Source organism: Macaca nemestrina, chromosome 1 (genome assembly GCF_043159975.1).
Source record: "Macaca nemestrina isolate mMacNem1 chromosome 1, mMacNem.hap1, whole genome shotgun sequence".
Lineage (NCBI taxonomy): Eukaryota > Metazoa > Chordata > Mammalia > Primates > Cercopithecidae > Macaca > Macaca nemestrina.
The window spans coordinates 19,752,040-19,771,341 of NC_092125.1; the positions used below are offsets into that span (position 1 = coordinate 19,752,040).

Sequence of the window (19,302 nt, forward strand, 5' to 3'; positions counted from 1 at the left end):
TGTGTTTATATTCTATAGGACTGGCTGATAGTCTGAGAGGGGAAGCCATATTTTAGCCTGGCCACCAGAGATAGATCATGTTAATCAAAGTATTTTACCACAGGGCTTTCCTGTTTCTTCTTTCTCCCTGCTTTGCATTTGATCACTTCTTAGCTTTTACTTCTTAACACAATGGGAACATTTGCAGGTCTCAGTGATTCTACGGACTGTTAGCACAGTATATCTAATCGGAGGGGATAGGCTTTTTAAAAATAACTCTTGTAATTAAATAATTCCTCATGGAAAATGTGTAAATTATAGAAAAAAATACAACAGGAAAAATAAGTCATGTATAGTCCCACCTCCGCAGAGATAACCACTGGTACTGTTTTGTAGGTATCCTCCCAGTCTGTTTTTCTAGGTATAGAAATGGACAAAAATGTTCCATTTAATTTTTCCAAAACCAGGATCATGGGAAATGCTGCCAGTATTTGAATGAAAGTATCTGTGCTTTGGTCACTGTTTTGCTGTGAATGCTACCTATTATGAGGCTACCTAGCAGTTCTCACCCTTTCCTGCAACTCGGCACATTCCCTGGGGTAGAGCCAGGTCATGGGCTGCAACCTGGGGAGTTTATGGCAAACAGAAGCCCGTTACCTCTTCCAGTGGAGATAACCCTTGCTACCTAGGATATGTGCTGTATATTCTTCCAGGTCTTGTTTTTCTTGATAGACTCATGGTAGCTTTTATATCATTTCCATTTGTGAATGAAACTGCAGTTAACCCTTGAACAACATGGGTTTGAACTGCATGGGTCCACTTACATGCAGATTATTTTCAATCAATATATTTCAGAGATTTTCAACAACATGAAAACACTCATAGATATACACCATGTATAACCGTGTAGCCTAGAAATACCAAAAACAAACAAACAAAAACAGAAAAAGACAGGTTATGAATACATAAAATATGTAGTCTATTTTATCATTTACTACCATAGAACATGCACAGATCTGTTATAAAAAGTTAAAATTTATCAACACACAAACACAGACCTCACATAGCACCATTCACAGTGGAGGCAAATGTAAACAATGTAAATACACAGCGTTAAATCACAACTGCCTGAAATTAACTGTAATACTGTCCTCACCATAATAATTTCATAGCCATGTCCTGTTGCTATTGTGGGCAAGTGTCCGCTTGTTCAAGTGTTACCAGTATTCAATTAAAACCCCAATTAAAGTGATGATCCAGTTAAAATGATTCTGATCATCTCTGTGTGAGAATTTTGTTTACACTCCAGTAAACTGCCTATTGCAGCAAGAAGTAAATTTCCTATTGCAGTAAGAATTGATTTCTCATAGTTCTCAAGTATTTTTTCCTGTGTTTAGTGCAATACCATAAACCTTTAATAACATCTTGGGACTCATATGAAGTGCCACTAAGTGATGCTTGGCATGCTCCCAAGAAGCATAGGAGAGTCATGACATTACAAGAAGTGGAATTGCTTGATAGGCACCTCAGATTGAGGTCTGCAGTTTTGGTTGCCCCCATTTCAATATAAATGAGTCTTCCTTAATGACCATTGTTTAAGAAAAAAAAAAGAAAATTTATGAAGCTGGCAGCAGCAGTTAAGTTTTTGGGAAGTCAAAAGTTACCCTCCCAGCACTTTGGGAGGCTAGAACAGGAGGATCACTCAAGCCCAAGAGTTTGAGACCAGCCTGGGCAGCATAGCAAGACTCCATCTCTTTAAAAAGTTTTGCTGGGAGTTTTGACAGCACAGGAGCTTAGTGGCCCATCCTCCTTGTTATTTAAGGGCCAACTATATATTAAAAATTCCAGTGGGAAAAATTTTACTGAGTTATAAAATATGATTGAGAGATCTCCACATTTAGGAAGTTTATACCTCATGAAATAGCTATCTGCTGTCCAACTTCTTCAAGCAGTAGAACGTATTTCCTTACCTGTTCTCTCCCCTCCTATTTCTCGTTGCTGCGATAATTTATAAGACTTTGATCAAACCATGGATATGTTGTAAACATAACCAGCAATCAAGAATAAGAATTAAAAGCATTCTAAGATCATTGAATAACGATGGGATTACCTCTGGAGCTATTTTTTTCTTTTAAAATTCAGATTTGTTTTATGACAGCAAAAATGAGAGCAAAAATCAAAGTTCCATCATTTTCTCTTTCCCTCTCTCTCATCTTGAATACTAGAAATGGCTGAGCAGGAGCGCTTTCTACTGCATCAGGAGACCCTACCTGAACAGCTGCTAGCGGAGAAACAGCTACATCTCAGTGCGATGCCAGTATTGACTGCACCACAACTCATTGGTGTATGTGCTTTTCAAATCCTTAACACTGTTTCTTAAACTCAAAACATTGTTGGTGTTTATTGGGCCGTGTAGTATAGTTCCTAAGGGGAGTTACCGTTCTACTTCCTACCTTCCAGAAAACTCTCCTAGAAAAATGTTTTTGGAAGCTGTTTGGGAACAGAAAGTTCATTAGAGAACAATTCATCAGCTTCTGCCTCCCCATACATTCCACCTAAAGGTGCTGTATCTAGGCGACCAGGAGAAATTACTGATATTTTACTTTTCTAGTGTAGGACATATAAGTACCATGAGATAACTTTTATTTCCCCCACAGAATTACTTTTCAAGCTCTTCTATAAGAAAAAATAAATTAAGGAACTCAGTTTACATGGTCTGGCAGCGCTGTCCTTACAACTTTCGTCTGCAACCCAACACATCCCCGAGGGCAGAACCGGAGTACGGGCTGCAGCCTAGAGAAAAAGCATCTGTTTGCCAGAATGATGTTGTAGGATCACCTTTGAAAAAGAAAGCAAACAATTAAAAAACATTAGCATGTTGGCCATTATTAGTAGCAGATTTCCTGTTGTAACTGAATTTACAACAGCCCTTCCTGATAGAATATATATTTAATTTAGAAATGTAAGATACTATCTATTGCAACTCACCATTATATATCACTAAGAAAAAAGTAGTGCCAATTTTACTCTGATACATAATTTTAATACCACAGTCCAATTTCAGAGATGGTGGGGTAAAAAGGATGTTTAAGAACAACAAAATAGTATTTTTTGACTGCTGTAAGACAATGAAAACAAGCAGATAGCTTTTTTTCTGAAATGGTCTGAGTGTTGTTGCTATTAAAGGATTATATATACAATTTTTTAAAAATTGAATTATAAATAGTTTTTGGAAAAGGAAGACGGGAAAAATTCAAATTGATATTTTTAATAAGGCAAGTATTTTTCTGACCATAAAAATTACAGGAAATTTGAATACAGAAATGAATACGCGATCAGCTGTAATCTAACCAGGGATAAGTGTTGGCAACATGTTGATGTGTTTTTTTACATTTTAAGTAAATATAGATCAACTGTATACTTTATTGTAGGTCTCAATTTTTTTTCTTTTTTTTTTTTTTTTAGAGACAAAGTCTTGATGTTGCTCAGGCTGTCAGGCTGGAGTGCAGTGGCACTGTCACAGCTCACTGTAGTCTTGACCTCCCAAGCTCAGGTGACCCTCCCACCTCAGCCTCTGGAGTAGTTGGGACCACAGATGTGCACCACCATATCCAGCTAATTTTTATACTTTTTGTAGAGACAGCATTTCGCCGTGTTGCCCAGGCTGGTCTCAAACTCCTGTTCTCAGGGAATCTGCCTGCCTAGGCCTCCCAAAGAGCTGGAATTATAGACATGAGCCACTGTGCTGTGCCTAAAATACACGTTTTTTAAAAAGACAGTTTAAGGTAGATGCAATTCAGTTTCCAAATATGAGACTGTTTTTACTATAAAAATACAACTGGCCAGGCGCAGTGGCTCACACCTAAAATCCCAGCTTTTTGGGCCAAGGCAGGCAGATCACTTGAAGTCAGGAGTTTGAGACCAGCCTGGCCAACAGGGTAAAACCTCTTCTCTACAAAAAATACAAAAATTAGCCAGGTGTGGTGATGGATTCCTGTAATCCCAGCTACTCAGGAGGCTGAAGCAGGAGAATCACTTGTACCTGGGAGGCAGAAGTTTCAGTGAGCCGAGATTGTGCCACTGCAATCTAGCCTGGGTGACACAGCAAGAGTCTGTCTCAAAAAACAAAACAAACCGAAAAACTACAACTTCCTTACAAGACATAATGACTTCTTTTCTCCGTAAATGTCTCTAGTATTAGTTATATGATTGTATACAGTAATCTTCTACCTTATTTTAAGACATAATGACTTCTTTTCTCCATAAATGTCTCTAGTATTAGTTATATGATTGTATACAGTAATCTTCTACCTTATTTTAACTTGTCATAGCTATATATCTGTGAAGAAAATAGAAGAGCTAATGAATATGATTTCAAGAAAGCTTTGGACTTGCTGGAATATATTGATGAGGTAAGTAAAACCACTTGAGATGATCTCAGGCAACTGAATACATTTATAAAAAGAGGGAGATGCCTCTTCTAGTCAATCATGAAAATGAATTAAGCAAAAAAGACTGTATCTGGTTCAACTACCTTTAATCCATAGAATGTATATAACTCTTGAGAAAAGCTGTCAAAGTCAAGAGACTCCTTTCGTGATAAGTCTCACACGTTCCTGGATATTTTTTTTTTATGCACAAATACTGCTTTTAAAAGTCCTGAGATTTTTTTTCTGTTTCATTTATTAAGTCATTAGTTTCTGAATCTAATATATGACTCTATCAGTTTATTCTGGCTGGGTGCAGTGGCTCGTGCCTGTAATCCCAGCATTTTGGGAGGCCGAGCCAGATGGATCACCTGAGGTCAGGAGTTCGAGACCAGCCTGGCACACATGGTGAAACTCCACCTCTACTAAAAATACAAAAAAAAAAAAAAAAAATTAGATGGGTGTGGTGGCACACACCTGTAACCCCAGCTACTTGGGAGGCTGAGGCATGAGAATTGCTTGAATCCAGGAGGCAGAGGTTGCAGTGAGCCGAGATTGTGCCACTTGTACTCCAACCTGGGTGACTGTCTCAAAAAAAAAAAAAAAATATATATATATATATATATATATATATATATATATATATATATATATAAAATCTTCATAGTATTAATCCTAAGAGTAGCTGTTTCTTGTGTTTCAATAGGTTATAGTGAAAATTCTGTAGGATAAGTAGTTCTATTACCTGTCCATGCAATTGAAAGTAATTTGGTAGCTTCTATAAAACATAATATGTTGACTTTTACATTACCTTATTTTAAAATGTTACCCCTCTCAGGCCGGGCGAGGTGGGTCACACCTGTAATTCTATGCTTTGGGAGGCCAAGGTGAGCGGATTGCCTGAGGTCAGGAGTTCGAGACCAGTCTGGCCAACATGGTGAAACCCTGTCTCTACTAAAAATAAAAAAAAAAAAAACTAGCCGGGCATGGTGGCGTGCACCTATAGTCCCAGCTACTCGGGAGGCTGAGTTAGGGGAATTGCTTGAATCAGGGAGGCAGAGGTTGCAGTGAGATGAGATCGCGCCACTGCACTCCAGCCTGGGCGACAGAGTGAGACTGCGTCTCAAAAAAAAAAAAAAAACACAACTCTTAACCCCTCTCAAGGTTGCTGATAAAATCATCACAGAGTAACCTGAAAATAATTCATAGATATTAATTGGCTTCTATGTATGTAGTATTAGCATAATGAAAATTTAAGCACGTATTTCTTTCAAAGCCAGGATTTAATCAGGATTTTTTGTTTTGCTGTGAAGGAAGAAGATGTAAATATAAATGATCTCAAACTGGAAATCCTTTGCAAAGCTCTTCAGAGAGATAAGTAAGTGCTCATGGCATCGCTTCTTTGGAAAGTATAGAAACTGCTTTTCCTCTGCTGTCACCACACGACAGTCAATACAGAAGACTTCTGTGACCAAACGTGTTGGGATTTCCCGCCTCCCACACTGGGCAACCAGTGAGTTCTGTTGGTGGACACCTGCTGAATGTCCTTTAATTTAGTTCCGTCCTGACACTGTCTACAACCACAGGTTGAGGGCTCAGACTGCCCCCGACTTCGATGCCAGTCTAAGCCCCAGATGGTTTTGCCTGTGCTTCTCACCGACCAGCTATAAATTGGGGTTCCCACAACCCCCCCTTTGGGTTTGATTAATTTGCTAGAGCAGCTCATAGAACTCAGGAAAACGTGCCCACCGATTTATTATAAAGGGAATTGTTACCAGAAAGGGGTCCCGATCCAGACCCCAAGAGAGGCTTCTTGGATCTCGTGCAAGAAAGAATTTGGCACAAGTCCACAGAGTAAAGTGAAAGCAAATTTATTAGAGAAGAAAATAAAAGAATGGCTACTTCTTACACAGAGCAGTGGCATGGGCTGCTTGACTTGAGTATACTTACGGTTATTTGTTGATTATATGCTAAACAAGGGGTGGATTATTCATGAGTTTTTCTGGAAAAATGTGAGACGTTCCCAGAACTGAGGGTTCCTCCCCTTTTTTAAAAATTTTTATTTATTTATTTTGAGACAGAGTTTAGCTCTTGTTGCCCAGGCTGGAGTGCAGTGGTGTGATCTTGACTCACTGCAGCCGCTCCCAGGTTCAAGCAGTTCTCCCGCCTCAGCCTCCCAAGTAAATGGGATTACAGGCATGTACCACCACGCCTGGCTAATTTTGTATTTTTAGTAGAGATGGGATTTCACCATGTTGGTCAGGCTGATCTCGAACTCCTGACCTCAGGTGATCCACCCACCTCAGCCTCCCAAAGTGCTGAGATTATAGGCATGAGCCACCTCGCCTGGCTCCTCTCCTTTTTAGACCATATAGGGTAACTTCCCAACGTTGCCACGGTATTTGTAAACTGTTATGGCGCTGATGGGAGTGTCTTTTAGCATGCTAATGCGTTACAATTAGTGTAAAATGACCAGTGAGGACGACTAGAGACCACTGTCTTGGTTTTGGTGGGTTTTGGCTGGCTTCTTTACCACAGCCTGTCTTATCAGTGGGGTCTTTGTGACCTGTGTCTTGTGATACCAGTCCTGCTGACCTCCTGTCTCATCCTGTGACTAAGAATTCCTAACCTTCTGGGAATGCTGATTCTAAGGCATCTGAAAGCCTCACATAGAATACAAATGAAGAATTCATAGGGTGAGGTATGAGGGAAGGGGCTTGGAGCTTCCAAGACCCTCTCTGGCCCTCCACCTTCCAGGAACCTCCACCTGTTCAGCTATTAGGAAGCCCTTCTAACCCTGTCCTTTTGCGTTTTTATGGAAGCTTCGTTATGTAGACATGATTGATTAAAGTTGGTGACCAACTTAACCGTCAGCCCCTCTTCCCTCCCTGGATATTGAGGAATAGGACTGAAAGTCCCAACTCTAATTATGCTCTTTCTGCTGACCAGCCCCTATCCTGAAGCTAGCTGGGGGCTGCCGGCTATCAGTCAACTCATTAGTATTAAAAAAAAAAAAAAAAAAAAAAAAAAAAAGACATCTCTGGAGAGCCTGAGGATTTTAGGAGTTGCAAAGCAGGGAGTAGGGTGAGGAAGAAGACTAAATACATATTTCACAGTATCACAGGAAGATTATGATATTATATGTCAAATGGTTTTATAACCTAACCATATTGTAACATATGACAATTTTAATGGTTATATTAGTAATATTTATTTAGCTTTGGTCTTCTCTATTTTAATAATTAAGAATAACCTAAAGACTTAGGACCACTGATATAATAAATCACTACTTTTGATTTTAAAATTTAGATTGTCAGTTTGCATAGAAATACACATCGCTTATTTTCTTTATTTTTTGTGGTGGGGTTTCACTCTTGTTGCCCAGGCTGGAGTACAGTGACACAATCTCAGCTCACCGCAACCTCCGCCTCCTAGGTTCAAGTGATTCTCCTGCTTCAACCTCCCAAGTAGCTGGGATTACAGGCGTGCACGACCATGCCTGACTAATTTTGTATTTTTAGTAGAGATAGGGTTTCTCCATGTTAGTTTGGTCTCGAACTCCTGACCTTGTGATCTGCCCGCCTCAGCCTCCCAAAGTGCTGGGATTATAGGCGTGAGCCACTATGCCTGGCCACATCCCTTATTTTCACAGAAGCAAGGTTTATCATGCCAAACGAGACTTGAAGCTATGATTTTGTTTGTATTTATTTTTATTTTTATTTATTTTATTTTTTATTTTTTTGAGACAGAGTCTGGCTCTGTCGCCCAGGCTGGAGTTCAGTGGCACAATCTTGGCTCACTGTAAGCTCCACCTCTCAGGTTCACACCATTGCCTCAGTCTCCCGAGTAGCTGGGACTACAGGCACCTGCCACCACGCCTGGCTAATTTTTTAATGTATTTTTAGTAAAGACCGGGTTTTACCATGTTAGCCAGGATGTTCTCAATCTCCTGACCTCGTTATCCACCCGCCCTGGCCTCCCAAAGTCCTGGGATTACAGGCTTGAGCCACCATGCCCGGTCTATTTTGTTTCTTATGTTACTACAATTTGAGGGTCAGTGCCCTTTTCTAAGGCATTAAGTACTACTCTCTCTTTTTTTGTTGTTGTTTTGCTTTTTGTTTTTTGTTTTTGAGACAGTGTCTGGCTCTGTCACTTAGGCTGGAGTGCAGTGGCTCAATCTCGGCTTGCCGCAACCTCCGCCTCCCAGGTTCAAGCGATTCTCCTACCTCAGCCTCCCGAGTAGCTGGGAATACAGGCATGCGCCACCATGCCCAGCTAATTTTTTGTATTTTTAGTAGAGACTGGATTTCTCCATGTTGGTCAGGCTGGTCTCCTGACCTCAAGCGATACGTCTGCCTCGGCCTCTCAAAGTGCTGGGATTACAGGCCACCTCTCCTGGCAAGTACTACTTTCTCACTATCATATCCTTTCTGCAGAGGAGGACTTCCACCTATGGAAATGGTGTTTATGTTACGATTCAATGGCAAAGACTAAGAATAATCAGTTGAAGGAACGAATTCTTTCCAGGAAAAGAATTTTAAACAAAGCATGACTTGAATGCTAAAAGCCTTCTTCTACTCACAATTTTCCTTTTTCCTGTGGTAAAATATTATAGAGGAGCTGTTTTTACTAAACCATTTCTTCCCTCCTCTCATCACTCCAAAATAGTTAAAATTGCTGTTAAGTTTAGTCTTAGAGGTCACTCCCTGAAGCTTCTAGCTTTATGCCTACTTGATTGTTTTGTCCCTTCCCAGTCGTACAAAAGGATGCTATCATTTTGATTAGAATTCCTTGTTTTAGTTTCTTGTTTAAAAATTTTAAAAGTATCATGTCCATTGATTACAGAGCAGTGGTTTGGTATTTTTAATTTAGTAGTAGATAGTCACAACTACATAAAGAAAGCTTCTGGTTGGGTCCAGTGGCTCACGGCTGCAATCCGAGCACTTTGGGAGGCCAAGACAGGAGGATTGCTGGAGCCCAGGAGTTCAAGACCAGCCTAGGAACATACCGAGACTTTGTCTGTACACAAAAGTAAAAAATTAGCCAGGCACAAAGTGGTGCATGCCTATGGTCCTAGCTACTTGGAATGCTGAGGTGGGAGGAACGCTTGAGCAGAGGAGTTCGAAGCTACAGTGAGTCATGCTTTGGGGTCCATACTGAATATGTTACTTACTAATTGAATTTTCTTCAGAAAGATATCTCACTACTTAGTTTTTGAAATCAAATACATAAGAGTTATACTGAGTCAGTAGCTACCTTGAGTGTAACGTCTTTTTTTAAATGTATTTTCCTTGGCTTCTCTTGCATGTTTCCTAGAGTGTAACATCTTATATCTAATGTAGAAACTGTCAGTGTATTCAACATGTAAAGTGCCTTTATTTATATGATTTGAAACAGTATCACAAAACTCAGATTCTCTATACCCCACAGCCATCAAAATAAAACCATGATAGCAAGCAAATCATTTATTTCAGCTATATCAGTGATTTCATTTTTCCCTCATAATGATTTTGTTTTCTAGCTGGTCCAGTTCTGATGGCAAAGATGATCCAATTGAAGTATCTAAAGACAGTATATTTGTGAAGATCTTACAGAAACTTTTAAAAGATGGTAAGTGGTTTGACTATACTGTTGGAAATTACAGTGTCACTCTTCAGTTTTTTGGGTTTTTTGTTTGTTTGTTTTTGAGATGGAGTACTGCTCTGTCGCCTAGGCTGGAGTGCAGTGGTGTGATCTCGGCTCACTGCAACCTCCACCTCCTGAGTTCATGCGAATCTTCTGCCTCAGCCCCCGGAGTAGCTGGGACTACAGGCCTGCGCCACCAAGACTGGCTAATTTTTATGTTTTTAGTAAAAGCAGGGTTTCACCATATTGGCCAGGCTGGTGTCAAACTCCTGACCTCGTGATCCACCTGCCTCATCCTCTGTCTAAAGAATAAAAAAACCAAGAAGCTTTCATTTGGCGTCTGTCCACATTGATCTCCATGCGTTAGTTTTCAGATTTGTAGCTTCCGTTTGTAGCTGTAAAAACGCCACAGACTGAATTGTGTCTAAGTATCTAGCGCTAATATTTAAGGGCAGCTTTGCAGTTTTTGTTATTCTTAGTGGATTATAAAACAGGTGAAAAACAGGAATGGAAAGTCATAATTTCATAAAGGACAAGAATAGTAGAAACTTTTTTTTTTTTTTTTGAGATGGAGTCTCATTGTGTTGCCCAGGCTGGAGTGTAGTGGCTCAGTCTCAGCTTACCACAACCTCCGCCTCCCAGGCTCAAGTGATTCTCCTGCCTCAATGTTCTGAGTAGCTGGGATTACAGGCACGCATCACCATGCCTGGCTAATTTTTGTATTTTCAGTAGAGACAGGGTTTCACCATGTTGGTCAGGCTGGCCTCGAACTCCTGACCTTGTGATCTGCCTGCCTTAGCCTCCTAGAGTGCTGGGATTACAGGCATGAGCCACCGTGCCCAGCTGAAATTTTTATTTAAATAAAAATATAGGCAGGTGCAGTGGCTCACACATTGGGAGGCCAAAGTGAGAGAATCACTTGAGCCCAGTAGTTCAAGACCAGCCGGAGCAACGTAGGGAGATCCTGTCGCTATATTTAAAAAAAAAAAAGAAAAAAAGAATTAGTTGGACACAGGGTTGCATGCCTGTGGTTCCAGCTACTGGGGAAGCTGAGGTAGGAGGATTGCTTGAGCCCAGGAGATGGAGGCTGCAGTGAGCTGTCATGGTACCACTGCACTTCAGCCTGGGTGATAGAGTGAGACCTTGTCTCAAAAAAAAAAAAAAATTATATATGTGTGTGTGTATTATATATGTATATTTTACCTATATAAGTCGTGTGGTTTTTTGTTTTTTTTTTTTTAAGAACAGGACAAATGTATTTTTAGAACCTTCTTAATAATATGGCTTTCATGCACAGTAGTGTTTTTAAAGGACAGATTCTGAAGGTAGGGAGATACAGATAACCTTGCGTTATATTTCATAGGCATTGACAGTGCAACAGCTACTTCAGCCTGTGCATTCGTCCTGCAGACATATTTCAATTACCCACAAGGTTTGTTTTTACATGTTACCTGAAATACATTATACATATAGAACAAAATGCCTGTCTCATTAAATGAAGTTTAAATTTTTTTCTACTTAGTCACCAACATTTAATAGTTGAGAATAGTGTTATGAAAGTCTTATTTTGCCAGGTGCGGTGGTTCATGCCTGTAATCCCAACAGTTTGGGAGGCCGAGGCGGGCAGATCATGAGGTCAGGAGATCGAGACCATCCTAGCTAACGTGGTGAAACCTTGTCTCCACTAATACTACAAGATAATTAGCCGGGTGTGGTGGAGGGCGCCTGTAGTCCCAGATACTCGGGAGGCTGAGGCAGGAGAATGGTGTGAACCCAGGAGGCGGAGCTTGCAGTGAGCCGAGATTGCACAAATGTACTCCAGCCTGGGCGACAGAGCGAGACTCCGTCTCAAAAAAAAAACAAAAAGTCTTATTTTTCTGGCTTCACTTGAAAATCAAAGATTTGCCTATATGAGACTGAAACTGTTACACTTAGCAGTCAGCTTGGGCTGAAGAATGCTGCCCTCCTGCAGCCAGGCCATTGGCTTAAGTTTACCAAGATGCCCTATGGCTGCCTTCACTCATACAGTCTGTTACCTACCAAGCTTTTGCAAGCATTTGAGTTTTAAAAGTCAAATAAAATGTTACTTTTTAAAGAGAATTTATCTTTTACAAATTAATGTGGTATCTTTACAAGTATATCATTTTACAGAGAAATAACTTTTATTGAAAGTGTGTTTGTTAATCATAATAAATGATATACAAATATTTTGTTTGGATTTAGTCTCATAACACTTATCAACTCAGATTTTTCTTGTATAACAATTAAGTACCAGGTGTGGTAGCTCAAACCTGTAATCCCAGGACTTTAGGAGGCAGAGGCAAGAGAATCTCTTGAGCTCAGGAGTTCAAGACCAGCCTGGGCCACATAGCAAGACCCCACCTCTACAGAAAAAAAAAATTAGCCAGGCTTGGTGGTGCATGCCTATAGTCCCTGCTACTCAGGAGGCTGAGGTGGGAGGATCACTTGAGCTGGGAAGGTCAAAGGGTTGAAGTTACAGTGAGCTATGATCGTACCACTCCACTCCAGCCTGGGTGAGAGTGGAGACCTTATCTCAATAAAAAATAAAAACTACAATTAAGAACCAAAAAATAGGCTGGGCACAGTGGCTCACGCCTGTAATCCCAACACTTTAGGAGACTGAGGTGGGTGGATCGCTTGAAGTCAGGAGTTCAAGACCAGCCTAGCCAACATGGTGAAACACCATTTCTACTAAAAATACAAAAAATTAGCTGGGCGTAGTGATGGGCACCTGTAATCCCAGTTACTGGGGTGGCTGAGGCAAGAGAATCATTTGTACCCAGAAGGCAGAGGTTGCTCTGAGTTGAGATGGCACCATCGCACTCCAGCCTGGCCAGCAGAGTGAGACTCGGTCTGAAAAAAAAAAAACAAAAAATGATGCAAGACCCTTTGAGGATTTTTTTTTTAAACCAGTATTTGATTTTGAGAATCTTATGGTAATGTAGCAAATTATAAAATACTATTGGCTTATTATTTTGAAAATTTTCATCCAGTTTTCTCTGTCAAATGAGAAAATTGTATATGCTTGTTTGTAACTACACAGATGTCAGACAATCCATTTAGTTCATGTTCATTGGCTTTTCAACTCTATGGATGACTTGTGAGGAAATGATTCTTTTGCCTATCTAATTTTAGATTTATACTGTAAATACATTTTGAGATACTATAGCTAGCATTCATAACAGTGTTTCTACTAAATTATTCCCTAAATAGGGGATCCTATAAGTGTTTGAAATACTTGTTTTCAAGCTTGGGAATACATGAAAACGTTTCAGATCTTACTAAACACTTTAAATAGAATGGCTCTTTTGACCACTGGAGGGAAAAACACTCAGGCAGCCCCTGTGAAGAGTAAGTATCACATTGTTAGACTTGAAAGTATGTTTGACAGATGGAAGGAATTTAGAAGAGAGTATTTCCCAACAGCGAAGTGACGTTATATTTAAATAGAAGCACAGGTGTTTTTGTCATCAATCATCTGAATTCATTTGAGAGTTTTATAATAATTAAAAAATGACTTCTTGTGTTTGTGTTTATAGGCATTCAGCTCAGTGAGTACTTACCGGAGGTGAAAGACCTGCTGCAAGCAGATCAGCTTGGAAGCTTAAAGTCCAATCCTTACTTCGAGTTTGTTTTGAAAGCAAATTATGAATATTATGTTCAGGGACAAATATAACTTTTTCTAAAAATGGCCATTGTTCATGAAATTTGTATAAGTGTGTCCTTATAAAAATTTTAGGCCATAAACAAGTATAAGTTTGTACAATTTCAGAACATGTATAGCTGAGTTTTTACACTTTATATGTAGGAAGCTAATATAAAATAGTTATGTAACTGTGATTTTGGTTTTCAGTTACGTGACTTGTTTTTTCCACCTGAAATGTGTCAGTTGTTGTTCCTGTACTCGGTGCCCTTTCTTCTTCCTCTGACATGGCCCCAGGTTCTAGAGTTCTAGTCCTGGTTCTAGCTACTCACATGCACAAATCACTTGTAGGCCTCAGTTTCTGTGACCATGAAAATTACTAGATTGCACTAGCTTGTCTCTAAAATTCCAGATACTTTGCACCAAAGAGAATCTAGGGTGTTTGGTATCTGTTTCAGTTAGGGCTAATGGGAAATGTCCAGTAAGATAAGTGTCAACTTTGCTGACTTATTATGAGATGAAAAACAAAAGCAGAGCAGGCCTAACTCATGTGAGCTTGATAATTATGAACTCACTGGGAGCATTTTAAACTTTTCTACATAAATAATAAATGAGCACTAGTGAAAGTATTTTAGTGAATGAAACATTTATGTGGTTTTCTAACCTGTCTATAAATTACTGTTGATGTTTAGTTCTTTCAGTATGGGGATTCAGTCAGCCTCATGTATTTTCAGAATGACTTTCATGAATCTTGACCACAGTCGGCCTAGTTAGTCAAAAGCATGAATGATACTAGAAACCATTATAGGCTGTCCTAATATGGCAATCGATGTGACTAAAAGGTACTGTTCTCTCTGAGCTTTGTCCTGACCGGTGTCATCACTCACTCGGTGTTTATCTGAGTTTTAAATAAAGGCCAGAGGTTGGACAGGGAGTTGCTGGCATGTCCGCGCCTTGGCCCAGTCGAATGCCCACTAACCAGCTTGCTCCAGCATCTGAAAAGGTCAGAAGTTAAACATGGTGAAGAGTCCAGTTCCTGGATTCACAGAGCCCAGCATCAGGCCTTCTCCCCCGCAGACTGCAAGGCCAGCCCTTGAGTATATTTGGAAGATCAGGTTAATGGAACTGTTTGTAAATCAAAGAGAAGAAACTAGCAGCCTGGTCTTTTTCTCTTTGCAGCTCGTGTGTCAGGACAGCATTAGGGTCTGGGTTGGGAACATGTTGGAAGGTACTAGGAGAAGTTGGGAAGAGCAGCTTGTCAGATGGCCGGTAAGAAACCGCTGAGTACTTGTATTGTAAGATAAGGCTTTGTTTTTACATGGAGGTCAGCTGTCAGTGTTCACTTCTCACCTGTAGGACTCTGTCAGGTGATAACGTGCTCTGGGACACACAGGCTCCCACCACCCTCCTTTCCAGCTGCAAACCTAGTGATCCCTGGTGGATGGGACGGTACCACAGGAAAGCCGATCTGATCATGCCCCAGAACCCACTGATTGTGTGGATGTAAAACAACTGCTCTTATGGTGTGAAGTGGAGCATCCTGTCAAGGGAGGAAAAAGCTCACTCTTCTAATCCTCTTTCTCTCTATCTCATAGTTAGTGGCTATTACACTCAAATGGTTGAGTTTTTAAAAATTATTTTAACAGGGAAAATGAAATTAAGACCTAGGATTTTGAATAATTTTTTCTCTAGAATTTTAAAAAGTGGTTTCACAGCAGAGTCTTCATCAAAGAATTATTAATGGTTTTTGTATAAAGTAGCTGATAATTATACAGGTGCTGTGTGACATTTCTATGGAAAGAGACACTTTACTGACTTGGAAAAGGTTTGTGATCATGCCTGTCTTTAAGTGCTGCCCTGAGAGTCCCAGCTTGGGACCTTGACAGAATACAAGAGGAAAGTGTTGTGTGTCGTGAGCAGAGGGGAGTGTGCGCAGGCGTGGGGACTGGCATGTCTTGAGAATTTGTGAACAGAATGGTGTCAAGGATTGCGGCAGACCTGGAGACAGACAGTAAAAACTTGCTGAACTCCTGAGTGAGGTTAAGGCTACTGACACCTCTCTTTGAGGGCTTTCATTGTTTGTTTTTTTTGTTTGTTTTGTTTTTTTTGAGACGGAGTCTCTCTCTGTCGCCCAGGCTGGAGTGCAGTGGCGCGATCTCCACTCACTGCAAGCTCCACCTCTTGGGTTCACACCATTCTCCTGCCTCAGCCTCCCGAGTAGCTGGGACTACAGGCGCCCGCCACCACGCCTGGCTAATTTTTGTGTTTTTAGTAGAGCGGGGTTTCACCGTGTTAGCCAGGGTGGTCTCGATCTCCCGACCTCGTGATCCGCCCGTCTCGGCCTCCCAAAGTGCTGGGATTACAGGTGTGAGCCACCGCGCCCGGCCGAGGGCTTTCGTTTTTAATGATTGAACTGTGTTTCTTTTTTTACTTCAGGGGCTGAATTGTAGTTTTCCTAACATCACCCACCTACATCCTACACACCTGGACATTTTGAGGCTAACTTTAAAAACAGTGTAGCCTGTTCCTGACATGTTATCCTGAGGATGCCTGAAAAAAAAAAAAATAAATAAAAATATATATATATACACACACACCCGTGTAAACAAATCCACTGATTAAAAGCCAACATACATTAAAAAAAAATAATACTGGGTCAGGCATGATGGCTCACATCTGTAATCCTAGCACTTTGGGAGACCAAGATGGGAGAATCGCTTGAGCTCAGGAGTTCACAAGCAGCCTGGGCAACATAGCAAGACCCTGTCTGTACAAAAAAAAATTACAAAAATTAGCCAGGCATGGTGATGTGTGCCTGTGGTCCCAGCTACTTGGAAGGCTGAGTTGGGAGGATTGCTTGAGCCCAGGATTTTGTGACTACAGTGAGCCATGATCATACGACTGCACTCCAGCCTGGGTGACAGATTAAGACCCTGTCTCAAATAATATGTAATTCTAAATTTTAAGAAAAACACTGTAGAAAATGAATTAATCACCCCTCCTGAGGAGCCTTTTTAGACAGTTTTTCCTAATCACCTCCCACTCCAAAGAAAGTGTAATACCACACACCTACTATATATCATTCATTCGTTCATTCATTCATTTGTTTATTTGGAAATGGAGTTCTTCCTCTGTCACCCAGGCTGGAGTCCAGTGGCATGGACTCAGCTCACTGCAACCTCTGCCTCCTGGGTTCAAGCAATTCTCCTGCCTCAGCCTCCCCAGTAGCTGGGATTACAGGCACTCGCCACCACGCCTGGCTAATTTTTGTATTTTTAGTAGAGACGGGATTTCACCATGTTAGCCAGGCTGGTCTCGAACTCCTGACCTCAGGTGATCTGCCTGCCTCGGCCTCCCAAAGTGCTGGGATTATAGGCGTGAGCCACCACACTTGGCCGACTATCTTTTAAATATACTGTGGCCTTTGGAAGCCACAAACCATTGTACTAGCTGAATTTTTTTCACTCCCTAAGAACCAAGTTTTCCCCCTTTGAGAATGCCCATCTTAATTATTCTTTAGAATACAATTTTTTAAAATGCGTGATACTTTACCATATGGCAGAACCATAATTAACGTAACAGCCCTTACCCTCTTGCTGTATCTCTCTCTCTCTCTCAAAAATTAAGACACACGGGGTTTTGTGTTTTGTTTTGTTTTGACCATTTTAAATACTAGAATAAATCTTTGTACAAAAATCTTTATGCCCTCCAAATACGGTGAACATGACATTGACTCTCGCTGCTCAGTTGTGACATTGATGTGTGTATACTGAGCAGGCCAATTTCTAATATTCTTTTCTCTCCTTTCCTGCCACTGCACTGTGTGCATCTGCCCCAAGCCCTTAGTTATTGGAAGCAAGACATGGCATCATGTGCTGAATGTTTCATATGTCTCAGGTACTCACCTAGTTTGTTGTTTTGTTTGTTTTTGTTTTTGTTTTTGTTTTTGTTTTTGTTTTTTTTGAGACGGAGTCTTGCTCTGTCCCTAGGCTGGAGTGTACTGGCATGATCTCAGCTCACTGCAACCTGTCTCTTGGGTTCAAGAGATTCTTCTGCCTCAGCCTCCCTAGTAGCTGGGATTACAGGCACCCGCCACCATGCACAGCTAATTTTTTTGTATTTTTAGTAGAGACCAGGTTTCACCGTGTTGGCCAGGCTGGTCTCGAACTCCTGACCTCAGGTGATCTGTCCACCTGGGCCTCCCAAAGTGCTGGGATTTCAGGCGTGAGTCACCACACTCAGCTCTCCCCTACTTTTAATCCTCAAATCAGTCTTAGGGAGTATCATGAGTTGAGAATGCTTTCTGGAAAGTCGCTTGTCCAAGATCACATAGCCAGTCAGAGCGGAAGGTAAATGTAGCTCTACTTGACTCCAGAATGCAAGCTCCTAACCAGTTCTTGATATTCTGGGTATAAAGGAGGTTGAAGAGTAGGCACTGCTCCAATGAATCAACAGGCTCTTGGAGGTGGCCATGAGTGCACACACCACCAGCTTCAGGAGGAGGAAAAAGGAGAAAATCCAAGCCCTTTTTTTGCGACTGCCAGGAGTTGACCCAACCTTTTTTTTTGTTTTTGTTTTTGTTTTTGAGATAGGGTCTCTGCTGCCCAGGCTGGAGTGCAGTGGTAGGATCTCGGCTCACTGCAACCTCCACCTCCCAGGTTCAAGTGATTCTCCTGCCTCAGCCTCCCAAGTAGCCGGGATTACAGGTGTGCACCGCCACGCCTGGCTAATTTTTTTTTTTTTTTTTTTTTTTTTTTTTTTTTGAGACGGAGTCTGGCTCTGTCGCCCGGGATGGAGTGCAGTGGCCGGATCTCAGCTCACTGCAAGCTCCGCCTCCCGGGTTTACGCCATTCTCCTGCCTCAGCCTCCCGAGTAGCTGGGACTACAGGCACCCGCCACCACGCCCGGCTAGTTTTTTGTATTTTTTAGTAGAGACGGGGTTTCACTGTGTTAGCCAGGATGGTCTCGATCTCCTGACCTCGTGATCCGCCCGTCTCGGCCTCCCAAAGTGCTGGGATTACAGGCTTGAGCCACCGCGCCCGGCCTAATTTTTGTGTTTTTAGTAGAGATGGGGTTTCACCATGTTGGCCAGGCTGGTCTTGAACTCCTGACCTCAAGTGATCCACCCGCCTCAGCCTCCCTGAGTGCTGGGATTATAGGCGTGGGCCACCACACCTGGCCGACCCGACCTTTTTAAGTAGCTTGTAAGGAGAATGAGTTTGTCTTTGTCTACCCAGTCCCTGGAATGTCTCTAACTTGGAGTGCCCAGCCAGCCCCTCAAAGCTGAGTTTCTGGGGAAGCCATGACTTTTCATATTAGGATGGCTTTGGCTCATTACTGGGAAAGATCCCTCAAGGGCCTGTTGTGTTTTGCACTGTACTCAGTGTTGGGGAAGATTAGAGAGAAGCCGCAGTCCTTGCCCTCCCTGGCCACTGGCAGTAGAAGGAAGGACAGCCCAAGCCTGTCTCCTCCACTGGCTGCTGTGGAACCTGGGGTGTGTTTTAACTCATTAAGCCTCAGTTTTCTTTAAAAAAAAAAAAAAACTGGAATGAGTAATACCTATCTTATTTACCTTAGGATAGTTAAAAGGTTAATTGAAACATAAAA

At 41.4% G+C, this 19,302-nt stretch overlaps 1 protein-coding gene across 2 annotated transcripts in view; it reads left to right on the plus strand.

Annotated features, from left to right (window-relative positions):
- The window catches only part of LOC105499143 (nucleoporin 133), a 70,396-nt gene extending 55,773 nt beyond the window's left edge, over positions 1-14,623 (plus strand). The window contains exons 22-26 of one of the 2 annotated variants that reach the window (XM_071074572.1): positions 2,205-2,323; positions 4,311-4,391; positions 5,720-5,784; positions 9,928-10,016; positions 13,592-14,623. In XM_071074572.1, coding sequence (XP_070930673.1) covers positions 2,205-2,323; positions 4,311-4,391; positions 5,720-5,784; positions 9,928-10,016; positions 13,592-13,728 — 491 coding nt within the window. In that variant the 3' untranslated portion in view covers positions 13,729-14,623. The remainder of the gene's footprint in view (positions 1-2,204; positions 2,324-4,310; positions 4,392-5,719; positions 5,785-9,927; positions 10,017-13,591) is intronic. The other variant, XM_071074573.1, reaches the window with a different exon arrangement.
- Positions 14,624-19,302: the final 4,679 nt, after the last annotated feature.